Genomic DNA, 14600 nt, shown 5'->3' on the forward strand with positions numbered 1-14600 from the left:
GACATCAGGGATATGAGTAATGAATTAATCTGTTATCAATCAATTTATCAATTGTCATTAACCGGTTGTTTTTTAAAATGATGCAGAAAGACAGATGAAACTGATTAAACTAAACAGATAATGATGAAGATTAAATGAAAGTTGGTTTGTCCACTGCATGTCCAAAATATTGCAGTAATCTGTATTTCTTATTAACAACAATAAGAGTTAGTATATTATAGTATAGTATATTATAGTAGCATAACTACTAAGATTAGATGTTTGGTTTCCGACATTCCAGGTCATTTTGAATGGATTGGGTTTGGATGAGTAGACGCTTGAGTTTATTCCGGCATGTCAGAAAACGTCCCTCACGTCAGGAACCTCAGGGAAGTGGGGCACGTGTCGGACTCCGGCGCACGTCCTGCTTGGGCCATAGCGTTGCTGGCCAGCGTGCTGATCTTCACCACTGTAGTCGACGTGTTGGGGAATTTGCTGGTCATCATTTCTGTTTTCCGGAATCGTAAACTGAGAAATGTGGGTGAGTAGCAGAATAATCACACAGTGTACAACTATCATGTCCGATTTTTTCTTCTCTTTATTACTTTCTTCTCATTTTAAAATGACCTGTGTGTAGTATTTTGGAAACTCGTTGTCAAACCACATCTTCATCAAAAGTTTAATTGAAGGTGTAACAATGTGTACCCTTCGGTGTGTTTGAAATAAAGTTGTGTGTGTGTGTGTGTGTGTGTGTGTGTGTGTGTGTGTGTGTGTGTGTGTGTGTGTGTGTGTGTGTGTGTGTGTGTGTGTGAGTGAAATAATGTGCACGCACGTTTGGAGTCAGTCACACTAGGGCACGTGCCAGTTAACTGAACCGGGCTTGGTCTTGTTATATCCCTGCGCATTAGTATTAGTGCTTTGTGTTGTCTCAAAATCTTTCACAACTTCTGAAATACACAAACATCATCAATCGGTTGCTGAGTACTTTGTGTATCAAGCAGGAAAACGCGTGTGTGTGTGTGTGTGTGTGTGTGTGTGTGTGTGTGTGTGTGTGTGTGTGTGTGTGTGTGTGTGTGTGTGTGTGTGTGTGTGTTCTCAGTGGGGTTCTGGGCTCTGTGGCACATATATATTTATTTTTTTTATTTTTTTTGCTGTATCGCATCCTAATGCACAACTAAGAATAGGCTGATTCTGAGAAATAAAAGGCACAACGTTTAATATGATTAAAATTTAACAAAGTACGTTACTTATTGTGAGTGTTCTATCAAGTGTAAGAGAAAACACTTATCGGCATTATACACTATCAGTTAAATGCACATAGGGTTTTTGCATTTTACTATTTTGAATTTTATTCAGACTAATTTTGTCGGCCGCTTCTTTTAGATTTAGGTGGGAGAACCATTCAATTTTCAATGAAAGCTATTTCAGCCATAGACAGTTGTCTGAATGTCTGTAATATATAATCTATGATTCCAGACTGGTAGCATTTATGTATTACAATATACATAAAATTTAAATAAATATGTAAAATAATGAGTAATATTCTTTGCTCTCAACCTCTTAATTTGTCACTGTTATTTGCAGAACCTATGTGAGTAATGGAACATAAGTGGAAAGTACAATCTGTGTACATATCATTAAAAGTATAGAAGAATAAATAGAATTTAAGGCAGTATTAAGATGATCAAAAGTGGACATTTATGTTGGTTAATAGGGATATTAATTTTGCTGATTACAATGAATGTGCTAGTAATTTTTCTTTTAGATTTAATTTCAAAATTGCAAAAAAAAAAAAAAAAAAAAAAAAAAAAAAAAAAAAAAAGGCTGATAAATGAAAATGTCAAAAAATATATTACCAAACTATGAACAAACAAATAATAATAATTACATTTAATAATAGTTTTTTCAAAACTAATTTGGTCACATATTTTGTAAGATCTATAAAGAGAGGAAAATATTTTATTCAGTAAATGAATAAGGGACATTTCATGCATGTATAATTAATAAGCTAATGATTCCAGCTGTTTTGAGTGAGTCAGTTTGTCTGCATCAGTTCACCAACAAGCTGCCTCTTTAGGCTCCTAAATGGCTCACTTACATGTTTTGGTTCTCAAACAAACAAAGTGTGCAATATTTTGAGCAGCAACGTTGCCTATTAGTGAAATTTCATGAAGCAAATTAGCATTACATTATATTTTATTCACCTATTTCAAATACTTGAATCAGCGCAGTGCCACAAATAACAAAACAGTATGGTATTATAAACAATGATATCAGTGTGTGTGCTTTGTGTGTACATCAATAAGAAGAATCATTTCTATTCCATTTCACTATCCTGATAACTGATTACCTAGCCAATGCTCTTGAGTTCCTACAATACTTCACTCCTTGTGCTGTCATGCTGGCATATTCACACAAGCAGAGAGAAACTCACGTCACACAAGTCACACAAGTACACAGCTCAGATGTTTAAGAGAGGTTTCCATGGAAGCATTTTGATAAAATTTCAATTACACTGCAAGAGTAACAGCTTTTCCATTACTCCTAGTCCCTTTTTTAATATTTTAGCCTATAGCATATTCTAGCCTATAGCATTTTCTTGTTACTACCATTCAGAACATTCATACATAATAAGATCGATTTTGCTACAACTGCCAACTTGTCATATGAAGCTACAGTGGGCACAGTTTCTTCCGGACTGTCAAAGGATGGAAAACTGTGATCTGTTTTTGTAGCTCATCTGCCTCATGTGTTGGCATGTAGTGTGTACTGAGATTTTTTCTGCTTAGCTTAGTTGTAAATAGTGCTTGTTTGAGTTAACATAGCTTACCTTTCAGCTCGACCCATTCTGGTCGTTCTCTTCGACCATTCTCTTTAAAAAAATAACTGTACTATATTTTTAAAATACACCACATCCAGCCCCTCTGGTACCAGCAACCATACTGGTTAAGTTCCCGAGAACACATTTTTGCCCATTGTCTTGTTTGATGTGAACATTAAACTAAAGTTCTTCACATGTATTTGGTTGATTTTACACCTAGTGAACATTAGTATAAAAGAAGACATAAAGCACTGATCTTATCTAATAAGAATTTTTTACTGAGACAGTTAGATTTTTAATATATAACATGAGAAATGTAACATAATTAATTAAGACATAATTAAGATTGAGGTAATATGGTATTAATAGATCAATTCACCAACTGTAGTTCCAAATTTGATGCTTTGAATTAGTTCATGTTATAATGTGAATGTTATCTTATATGGTTTTATGTATTTAAGAAAAATGGTGAAGCTCACACCTTTCAAATATACTGTTATAGACTGAAATTTTAAATGCAAAACAAAATTAAATGTTGCCAGCAATTTGCTTGAGTTATTGCCATGTTGATGGCATTGCTTTCACAACTCTGACATTAGTGAGTCATGGTCCAGAAGAAAACTGATTTTGTGGTGGAAATGTGTGCACTGGTTTGAGATTAGGCTCCAGAACCTTGTCAGAGAAAAACTGTCTGTGTGTCTGACCATGATTTCAGCTCTCTGCTTTGATGTTAAGACCCAGTGCAGTCTCATTTTTGAAACAGAGTGGAGTGTAATCCAAAACATTTGCATGTTATTTGTATGGCTCTTAATTGAAAAATGACAGAGGCTTGGCAGGTCATTCTATTGGGTTCCTAATGCAGCATCAGATGAAAAACTGGTCTGTGGAATACTTGCAAAATGCAGCTTTAAAATCAGCCTCATTTTCTTATAATTCTGATAGGCATGAATCCCTTTTCAGATTATCTACTGTCTGTTCATGTCAGAATATTAGGGTCAGGGAGGGAAACTGCCAAAATTTACATCCGATTGATCACTAGTTTTTCAGCTGCTAGTTTCTGCCCTTTACAGTATGAACCATTCACCTCTAACCACGAGGAAGGAAACTGTATTCCTACAATTTTCACCATCTTTCCCTTAGAGAAAACACACAAATATGTGAAAATCATGAATGGGAAAGAGGACATAAGAATCGTATATCCATAATTAAACGAACAAAAGGCAAAAGGTTAATAAAAAATAAATGCAAAATGATCTAGTTTATGTCTTTATTTTTTTTGACTTGATACTGTAATGTGAGTAAATGTGAAAAGCACTGAAATGTTATGTAATGCTGAGATAATAATGTGTCAGCTTCCTAAAAGGCTTCCTTGCCTAATGGCTGATCACATACTCTCTCTGTGGCAGATGCAAATAGGTCTCAGGGCACAGTGTGAAAATCAAATGTGGGCAAGGAGAAGATCTGCCACTGAGCACACTGACAGGGCAGGAACCATGAAGCTTGGAAAAATAAGACTTACATAAATATATAAATTTGATAAAGCCCACACGGCCTCCTATATACCCTGCAATGGGTTGGCACTCCGTCCAGGGTGTATCCTGCCTTGATGCCCAAAGACGCCTGAGATGAGTGAGTGATGAGTGGGCCTCCTCTATATATATATATTGCCCACATAAAATCAGAGGGTTTCATCAGGAAGGGCATCCAGCATAAAACCTATTCCAAAATGAAAAACATGTGGACCTGATTATCTGCTGTACAGAGAGAGAGAGAGGGAGAGAAAGAGAAACATGAATAGTACACTAAAACCTGAAGGGATCAAAAGGGATTATGGAAAATTTGAAAATGATTGTTGTGACTAATATATGTACCTTAAGTTAAAAGATTCTGTGCGTCAAGCTAATTTACATAGTGGACAGCTTATAGAGATTTCATGTGTACAAAAATTTTGTCTCTCAATAAATAATTAACATGCATTATGTGAGAGGTCAGCATTAAAGAAAACAGATATTAAGCATTAATTCTAAGCACTCAAAACTGTCAATATATATAAAATTAGCAAAAATGTTTGTTTAAAATAAACATAAAATAATACACATTTTCAATTTAAACAATAGCAGAAATTATTATTTTGAATGATTATTATTTTTATTATTTTATTGCATATTATTATATGTATTATTCTTATTATTGAATTTGTTCTCAGTCGCCAGCTGTTGTTGCCTATATACATCTTTTATGTACTGTATATATTTACACCTGGGCTTTAAATATGTATATTGGTGACATTCTTCTCCTATGGTATATTATGAGGCTACACAAATGACATTAACCTGGGAAAACCCGGGAAAACCTTTATGATGGCATCAAAATGTTATAGTAATGATCATTTATAAAAAAGTGATTTGTAGAAAAGGGTCCTTACATTGAAACTATATTATTCTTTCAGTTTTTTTGTTTGTTTATTCTTTTGAAATATTCCAATCTGTGTCATGCACACGGATACATAAAGACAACATCAACAATAATAAAAAGACTATCAGTTGCAGTGTTTTTTCCCTAATAGTCGGCCATGAAGAATATAGTAATCTTATACGCCAATGCATCTGATCCAGCGCTGCATATGTAACAGTATATTTAATATAATCCAATTTCTTATCCAAATCCCTTTTTATATCTCCTTTAAACGCATTTTGATAATTTGAACAGAGAGCTTTCATAAGCATCATACAGTACAAGGCCTGGGGACATCTTTAAGTACAGTGGAGTGCTATAGCAGGATTGGTGCCTTTGATGTGCACAGTTTTCGCTGACTACAAGGTAGGGCGAGAGACAGAAGAAAGTAAAGCTGATGTTATTTATCACAGCAACATTCCTTTATCTATATCATGGTGCATCTTTGGCCTCTGATATCCGCCAACATATGCTACAATGTTCAAATTCCTGCCGATGGTTTATATATATATATATATATATATATATATATATATATATATATATATATATATATATATATATATATATACACACACACACACACACATACATATATACACACAACTATTTTATGTTGTAAACAATATGCTGCAAATACTCTTCTACTAAATAAAGTTATCTTTGTTTCTAATACTATTCTGATTATACTATACTGTATTATAACTCTAATACTAAAGTCTTGTTTGTTTAAGAAGCAGTGCCTACACAAAGATCATAAATTAACAGTGAACAGATCAGACAATGTTGTTGTAACGAGGAGTCGTAAGGCTGGTGATCCATTTGCAGCGTTTATTCAAAACGCGAAAACAGACAGGCAGGGTCAAACACGGCAAACATGATATCGTAGGCCAGGCAAAATCAGAACCGAAAGGACAGGCAGGAGGTCAGGGCAGGCAGGAGGTCAGGGTAGGCAGGAGGTCAGGGCAGGCAGCAAACAATCAGAGAAACAATACACAGAAACTAAGTCAAAATCGGAACTAAGACAGACTGGATGACTGCTAATGCACGTCCAGACTTCGCACTGAGGTCACGTTCAAGTTCGTATTTATACACGCTGGCTGATAGGAAACAGGTGGCGCAGCAATCAGTCTTCGGGATGGATGCTGGGAGGTGTAGTCCAGAAACGATTAAAATTCCGTTGCCGGTCGGGAAGCGAGGCAGGTGCGCTGATCGTGACAGTTGGTCATTGTGAATGTCATAAAAGCATAAAATCATAAAATGTAAAATGTTGAAACTAACGCATTCCTAAATACTTTTTTCCAAAAAAAAATTACATTGATTTATTGTCAGTTAATATAATTGTATTTTACCTGATAAACACTATTCTGGGGAAGTGGTTTGTAAGGTTTGATAGTTTGACTTTTTTTTTTTTAACCTAACTAGTTTTGTCCTCTATTAGCTTTTATTACTGTAATTCATAAGCATGTATAATAAACGCTTGTTATTATATACCAATAATCAGTCATGTAGGTTATTTAAGTTATGCTAGTTACTAATAGTGTAATGAGATAATTCTCCAGAATTAAGAGAACTTAATTATTAATAATAAACTTCATATCGTACATGAAATGAAGAGAGGACAATTAAAAAAATGCATCCAATAGCAAACATAAAAATATTAAGTAAGGTCTGCAAAGAGTAGTGTCCAGAAGTCCCCAGTATTGGAAGATGCTCAGTGCTCTTATTTATAGACAATTTCCTTTGAAACCAGTGAAATTCATATTTAAAAATAATTTTTCTTTCAAATTATGAAATTTTCTGATTGTACTTAAGCAGAAAATAATGGACAGCACTCATAAATCTTTTTGGTTGAGGATGATTAGTAATGATTAGATAGTAATTGCACAAATCCTGATACTACTTTTTGTAGAGAATGACAATTATTACTAAAGACTGAAGTTCTGCTACTCTCCTCTACTGAGCATTTACAGAACACATGGGAGGCGGTTTGAGCTGTCAGCATTTAAATCCTGTCAAGGATGTGCAATGAAGTCTTTGCTGTGCACATGTGACGTTCTTGTCTGTGTAACAAAAATATTTTATTGCAAACACATTTTGACCTGCATTCAAGTATGCATGTGCAATCCCTTACTCAATTGGTTAACCTTTTGCTGCCTAAATGTGCATAAAGCATACAAACACGGCATAAAGCATACAAACAGCTGGTCAGTGACATACCAGATGTTAGTGACTTAGACAGACCTTGAGAGCCCTCAATAGGCCTGGCCCGCACATTACTAATTGATTGATAAGCTTATACGCATGCTGCTATTCCTGAACCTTGACAACATCATGACATGAACTGTTTTTACTCTGAACCACAATGTAGACACTGCACTGTCAAATAATGCATACAGTTTGCTGACTTGTTTTCTTTATATCCACTCCATTGACTCTGTTGCAGAAACTGCTGGGCTCTAAATCCAGATTCTTTTCACCTACCCATATAAGACTGGCATTTTCATAAGAGTGTGTCTGACCCCTTGCAAACATGTCAGTATATTGAGGTTGCTTGCAGGGGCCAAACCCATGAATTCAGATGTCTCATCTGTTGTGTGGATTTGGCCAGTCATACTCTATTACTTCATGTCCCAAAAAGACCGCCTAGGTGTTGTAATGAAATAAACTACATCTAATATCTGATTACATCAGACTAGTAGCTGGAAAATAGACTGCTCTTAGAGACAGAATGTGTACATCTGACTACTTCTAGGACTTGCCTGCATACCTCAATTCTGCATTTAATTTTGTCAGTATTTTATGGAAAAAACACCAAAATGTTGATGTTGATCTGTATTGCTGGTTCTTGTATATGTTGCAGCAATAGCCACATAGCACACAGCAGGAAAGTTGTTAGGATGACGAGCAGCCTTGTGTAAAGGGATGTCATTATTACTTCCAGGTTTCCAAGTGTAATATCTCAAATGAGAAAATGCATGCTGGACCAATACCTCAGAGTGTGTGCACATGCATACGAGTCATTCACTCCATAGACTCATTTGTTTTTCACTGTTACCAGTGTTCTGTAATTTTTTTTGTCTCTTTATATGCTGGTCAGCAAAAAAATAGAGTGTGGAAATTTTTAAGTGCTGGATTAAATCTTTGAAGGCAAACTTTTGGGGCAAAGTTTAATTGTGAAATATATAAAATCTCTTAATCAAAGGATTATGATCAAAGGCAAAGATGAATCACTAAAAAGCCTAGAGGCTTCGAGTAATGCAGATGAATCTTAATTTGGCGAACAGCCTATCGGTTTTACCACTCGGCATTTTATCTATAAAACAACTAACCCAAGATACTATTGATCATTTTCTATTTTGTACATTTTCTATTTTTCTGCTTTTTTTTTATTTAAAGCATATTGCAATGCAAATAGGCAGTGCACTACATTTGAAATGAACAATTTTGTTGGACTATACTGTAGGCATTGCTTAGTAAGGCAATTTTACTGCCTTAGAAGTTGGTACAGTGGACTGGTGTAAAATAGATTGCAGGCTACAGTCCACTGCCTCTCACTTTGCTCACACCGGGTATGATGGAGACAAATTAGTCCTTTTGCTCACAAGAAAGTGTGCTTTTTGTGTTTCATTGTTGAAACTTCAAAGCCAAAAAGAATATGAACTGATGGCAACATGACATTTTTCTCAGCCTGTGCACCTCAAACAAAATCCATCACAGGAAGCAGAATAGTAGTCGTTTACTTCAGGGCTCAGTATGGTGGAAAAAGCAGGACAGGCAAAACAAATATGAGTGGTTTTCCCAAACTGTGTGAAATATTACTAGCTGTTCTCAATTAAGCAGTAATGTCCCCTAACTGTGTGGTGTGTTTCTGTATACTTGTAGTATTCAAATAGTAATCCATAACTACTGTACATGCACCTGTCTTTTTAAAATGTTGGGCTTTCACACATATTAATATTTGAAATAATAACAATTGAACAACAAAATAATTGAACTATAAATTATATATATATATATATATATATATATATATATATATATATATATATATATATATATATATATATATATATATATATATAAAAGAAATACAAAAACTTTAGTAGCAGCTTGACTGGATTAAGGTCAGGTGGCTGGTGGAAAATCTCAGCAGATTCATTTTGAACACGTCACAGCACAAAAAATCTTTCCCCATCAGAGACATTTTAATGTAGAATTCTTGAAAAATGCATATTCTGATTATGTTGTTTTGTTGCTTTTAAAACACAATTATGTGTCTAAATTATAAACAATGTGTCTATATTATAAGAAGCAAAATTGGCAGCAACCAGAATATCTGGCAGCTCTTGGTAAATTGTGTTATGTTTTGTAAGGTCTAATTGTCAATTATTCTAATGCATAAATACAGTATATTTCCAGTTGTAGTCCCAATTACTTGAACAATCTATATTTCTGTTATTTTGTACCTGTGCATGTGGACATTGGAGTAGGTCTGGAGCTGAGCATGAACACTTATATGTACAGTATATATCAAAAAAATTGACACAGATTGAAGTGTATAAGACTACAAAACCTACACAACTAAAACTTTTCTACTTCGCCTATACATAGATGAATGAGATCTGTAAACATTATGTGCATTAGATTTGTTGTGAAATATGCCAGAGAAACTGTGCATTGTGATGAGTCTCTGTGAATTTGTGAAGGTTCAGATGCAACACCAAAACCTTCCATAAGTAACTAAATAACTTCAATAACTACAAATAGAACAAATAGAACATAATATTGATTTGCAGTTGGGTTTAACATTTACAGAATAATGTAGCACAGTGGTAAATGTGCTATAAAAAGAAAGTAAGTAATTAAGTACATTTACATACTTAAAGTGGCACACAGATAGTTATTCGTATGATGGTCTGGTCACCATGGGCCTCCTTGGGGTCTGCCAGTCAGAAAGTCAAGTATGTAAATGCACAGGTTGTTGTCAACCTAAAGAACCTAAAGACCTAAAGCAATAAGCTAGATGATGAGCTTAGCAGGGAGAATTAGTGTTAATTAGTGAATTGCAGTCTGATACATATTTTATTTTTGTCTAAGTGCCTGAGAGCAGTGTGTATGATATGCATTGTTTTCTTTGACCGGTATACAAATTGTAGAGGACTGAATATGGTAGAAAGTATTAAACATATGCAATTAGGTTGGCCTTAAAGCAAGTAGGAAACACTTATTGACTCAGTGAGAAATTAAAGATATGTGTAAAAAAAACCTCTGACATTTGGATGACACGTTATTTGATGAAATGGCCATGGATTCACGTCCTGGTGCTTTATGAGGGTTGACTCTTTTGAAGGCCTTGATCACATCTAATGTGGACAAAGTAAGTGTCTAGCTGTCAGAAGTAAGTTTAGGAGCAGGAGAGAGATTGCTTGACTCAAAGTGAGCATAGAATATGTTACGTTTGTTAGACAATGTCAAGGAAAGTCTATGTTTGCCGTCTAAAAGTCATTTTCACATGCTCTTGAGGTTGGAGCCCTGGTAGTTTCACCACCCTGTCTCTGTAAAACCTTTGGCAGGAATACAGTATATGGACCAGCTCATATCTTCCCTCTCTCTAGGCAAGTGGGTCACCTGAATTGGATGCAACCATGCTTTATCTCTGTTTGGCAGAGATGTCTGCAACCTCTTACAGGTCGCCAGGTCACTAGGGGATGACCCAGAAACAAGCTTCAATTCATCTTTAAAGCATCAAATCCTCTAAAAACACGAAAAAACCTATTTACCTAGTAAAGTTTATACTCTCAATATTTTTTTAAGCCCACACACAAAACATAATATGATTCACAGCCTTCATACTATTAGAAAAAAATTTTGGACAAAACTGACCTAGGTGGCGCTAGACCGGTTTTTCCCTTACCTTTAGACGCGTCCCTTTCTTCACTGGGGTAATATATTCCAAAACAAATAATCCACAAAAATCCACACAGGTCCAAGGAACTGAAATCTGTAAGCCTTTTAATCCAAAACGCTCTGGTCGCGCCGCAAATATTCCGTTAGTGTTCTGAAAACTGGAAACAGTAGTGCACCATCATCTCGTTTTGCCGCTCTAACTTCTCATTGGGGTATTCAACAATTCTAAATCTACATCATATTTATAGCCCAGGTCCTAACGAATCAAACAAGCCCTCAATTGAGCCAATCGGTGCTTGTATGGCAGAGATAGACGGCTGAGAAGCCAATGATGTCATGACATCATTTTTGGGAACCCGCCTTTGACTGACAATTACCACTAGTTTTGCTAAACCTGCGCAATTTTGCGTAAAATCCATGGACCTCACACCTACCAGCACCCCTACAGCTCCATTGTTCTCCTCCTTTTGTTGTGCAAATGGCTCCATCACCTGTGAGGCCTTTGGTCCCTAACATGTTCCAGAAAATTAAGATTAATCAGTTTATCCGGTAAACAACCCAGGCGGAAATGAAAACCTTCCATTCTAGCCTCTGTAACTTTGTGCCAGTAAGGCCAATCTGAAACTAGTTTCTGAAACTAGAGAATCTCTCCTTTCCAATGAGACCAGGCTCACCCCTGTGTGTCAAAGTATGTGGGAGCTGTACCACTTTTTGTTGGGTAGGTCATGTAGGCGAAAAACATGCAATAGGGGGCGAGATCCTTAAGAGGTTTTAATCATTAAACAATGCTTTTAGTTAGGAATTTACCTCACTGTACCTTTAGGGTCAAAATCCATCATGCACTTAATGTCCACATTAAAATGCATGACAGAACATCTGTATTGGTGGTGTCAAAGCAGTTATGGAGCTTGATGATGCCTTCCTCACTCCAGTGATGGACTGTTCTCCAGATGTTCCTGTTTGAGCCATTGTATGCAGACAACAGAAGCCTTACCAAATCCTGGGTGGTGGGTGAATTTATAATTGTACTTGATTGCAGTATACTGTAGAAGGGATCAAGGTCTGGTCAGTTTGTGTAGAAAAATCATTCTCCAGCACAGTCAAGGTTGCCTATGTGGGTGTGAATCTGCCGGTCTGATGGTGATACATTGGAGACAATAATAAACACAATGAAAATACATATGATTATTTGGATATATGATTGTTTCTATGATTGCCTGTTAATTCAGCTCAGTTTCTGTTTTATAGAACTAAACAGAGAAACCATGAATATAATTGTGTTTGTCTGTATTTCTATACTAATTACCTTGCTATTGTTTTCTAGCACTTTGAATTGGTGACAGCTCAATAGCACATTTTATTTATTTTAATTACATTTCATTTATGTTGCCACCCATTTAAACTAAATTCAAGTGATGTTTCGTAAATTGCATGCTGTAATTCTTTAGTGTAATATTAGCTAAATTTACCTAGGAAATGTGACCCAGAAGTGTATAATTTTTTTCTTATCCTTTTTCAGGTAATATTTTTGTGGTTAGCCTGGCCTTTGCTGACTTGGTGGTGGCTTTCTACCCATATCCACTGGTTTTGTATGCACTGTTCCATGATGGATGGTCACTGGGGGACACTCAGTGCCAAGTGAGTGGTTTCCTAATGGGCCTGAGTGTAATCGGCTCAGTGTTTAACATTACAGGCATTGCTATCAACCGTTATTGCTACATTTGCCACAGCTTTGCCTATGGGCGCCTGTACAGCTTCCGTAACACATTGCTACTGGTGGCACTCATCTGGATGCTGACTCTGCTGGCCATCCTCCCCAACTTCTTTGTAGGCTCGTTGAGCTATGACCCCAGGGTCTACTCATGCACATTCACACAGACAGTCAGCAGCTCATACACAGTGGTAGTGGTTGTGGTGCATTTCCTTATACCCATTGCGGTGGTGACCTTTTGCTACCTCCGCATCTGGGTGCTGGTCATTCAGGTCCGGCGCAAAGTGAAGAAGACAGAGCATAGCACGGTGCGACCCAGTGACCTCAGAAACTTTGTCACCATGTTTGTGGTGTTTGTGCTGTTTGCTATCTGTTGGGCACCACTGAATCTTATTGGCCTGCTGGTGGCCATCGACCCAGAAGTAATGGCCCCTCGCATCCCTGAATGGCTATTTGTGGTCAGCTACTTTATGGCCTACTTCAACAGCTGCCTCAACGCCATCATCTATGGGCTTCTCAACCGGAATTTTCGTAAGGAGTACAAGCGTATTGTAACATCTGTGTGGATGCCACGGCGATTTGTATCAGAGACATCCAGAGCTGTCACAGAAGGCATGCGAAGCAAACCCTCACCAGTCATTAACATTATGTGAAAAAGACACAGACAATCAATTTTCCCTCTTGCCTCAAATGGGTAATGAAGATTAGTGAAATGCTTACTTCAAGCCGTATATGTCAATGATTATGTCATTACTTGCCATTTGTGAAAATATCTTTTTACACAGCTCAGGGTGCTTGTCTTCTTTTTGTCACTCTGGAAAGTTTATCGATTTTAAAGCATTCTATTTCTTTTAGCATTTTTGCTGCAACTATATATATTCTACAAAGTTTGCTTTAACATAATTTCTGCTGGTGACATCAAATAATTTTAACTCATGCATTTATTAAAGATGTTTTGGCACACATTTGTGAATGTTTCACGTATGGTTTCATTTGCAATTCTCCTATGTTCAACATCTGTCCTTGAATATAACATTTGAAATTGTGGAGAACTTTTTTTAACAAAAAAATGCTAAAACGTTTGTAGATTGATATGTGTGTATCACTAAATCTGTCAAAGGACTAGAAAAGCTGAATAAAGCACAGCATTTAATCTCCTCCTAATGATTTAGCTAAGACCAGTATTGGCCTTTACCATGTAGGAAGAGGAGGCTCTTCCAATCTATTTTTTTGTTCATCTCTTATCATCCATACATTAAAATAATTGATCATTTATTTTCCAGAAGAAAATATGCATGGCAGTATCACGTAATTGCTTTAACAGTTTGTGAAAAATAAGCCCACGGCAAAAACATATAAAAGTGATAGAAAAATTTTCACATTCAGGAAATGTATAGAATGTATTGACAATATGTACTTGTTATTGTACTCTGTCTGAGAATGTAATATTGAATTTAGCCTGAGATTTAAAACCTGTACTGTGCACAAACATGATGCTTTATGGGTGACCTCAATAAAGAAAGGATTCAAAAGAAAGAAATGCTGCCTATGCAGCTGGTCTCAGTGTTGATGAAGGGGTTGGGCCAAGGATTAGAAGAAAAGAATGAGATGTGTCTAAACCTTATGGCTGCAGATTCACACAGGATTATGCAAAGTGTATGGGTTTCCTTTTTGTTTTTCTATATACAGACACTACTGCTCTCTTCTCTCTCTCTCTCTCTCTCT

General features: G+C 36.2%; 1 protein-coding gene across 1 annotated transcript; it reads left to right on the top strand.

Annotated features, from left to right (window-relative positions):
• The first annotated feature begins 300 nt into the window (after positions 1 to 300).
• Positions 301 to 14214, top strand: mtnr1bb (melatonin receptor 1Bb). The gene is made up of 2 exons (XM_027171883.2): positions 301 to 520; positions 12684 to 14214. The coding sequence occupies exons 1-2, from the start codon at positions 334 to 336 to the stop codon at positions 13526 to 13528; spliced, it is 1032 nt and encodes a 343-aa protein (XP_027027684.2). The 5' UTR covers positions 301 to 333; the 3' UTR covers positions 13529 to 14214.
• Positions 14215 to 14600: the final 386 nt, after the last annotated feature.

Source organism: Tachysurus fulvidraco, chromosome 20 (assembly GCF_022655615.1).
Source record: "Tachysurus fulvidraco isolate hzauxx_2018 chromosome 20, HZAU_PFXX_2.0, whole genome shotgun sequence".
Taxonomy (NCBI): Eukaryota; Metazoa; Chordata; class Actinopteri; order Siluriformes; family Bagridae; genus Tachysurus; species Tachysurus fulvidraco.

Coding starts and splice junctions, on each gene's coding strand:
- mtnr1bb (XM_027171883.2), top strand. CDS start 334: ATGTCAGAAAACGTCCCTCACGTCAGGAACCTCAGGGAAGTGGGGCAC. Junction 521..12,683: donor TCGTAAACTGAGAAATGTGG/GTGAGTAGCAGA, acceptor ATCCTTTTTCAG/GTAATATTTTTGTGGTTAGC.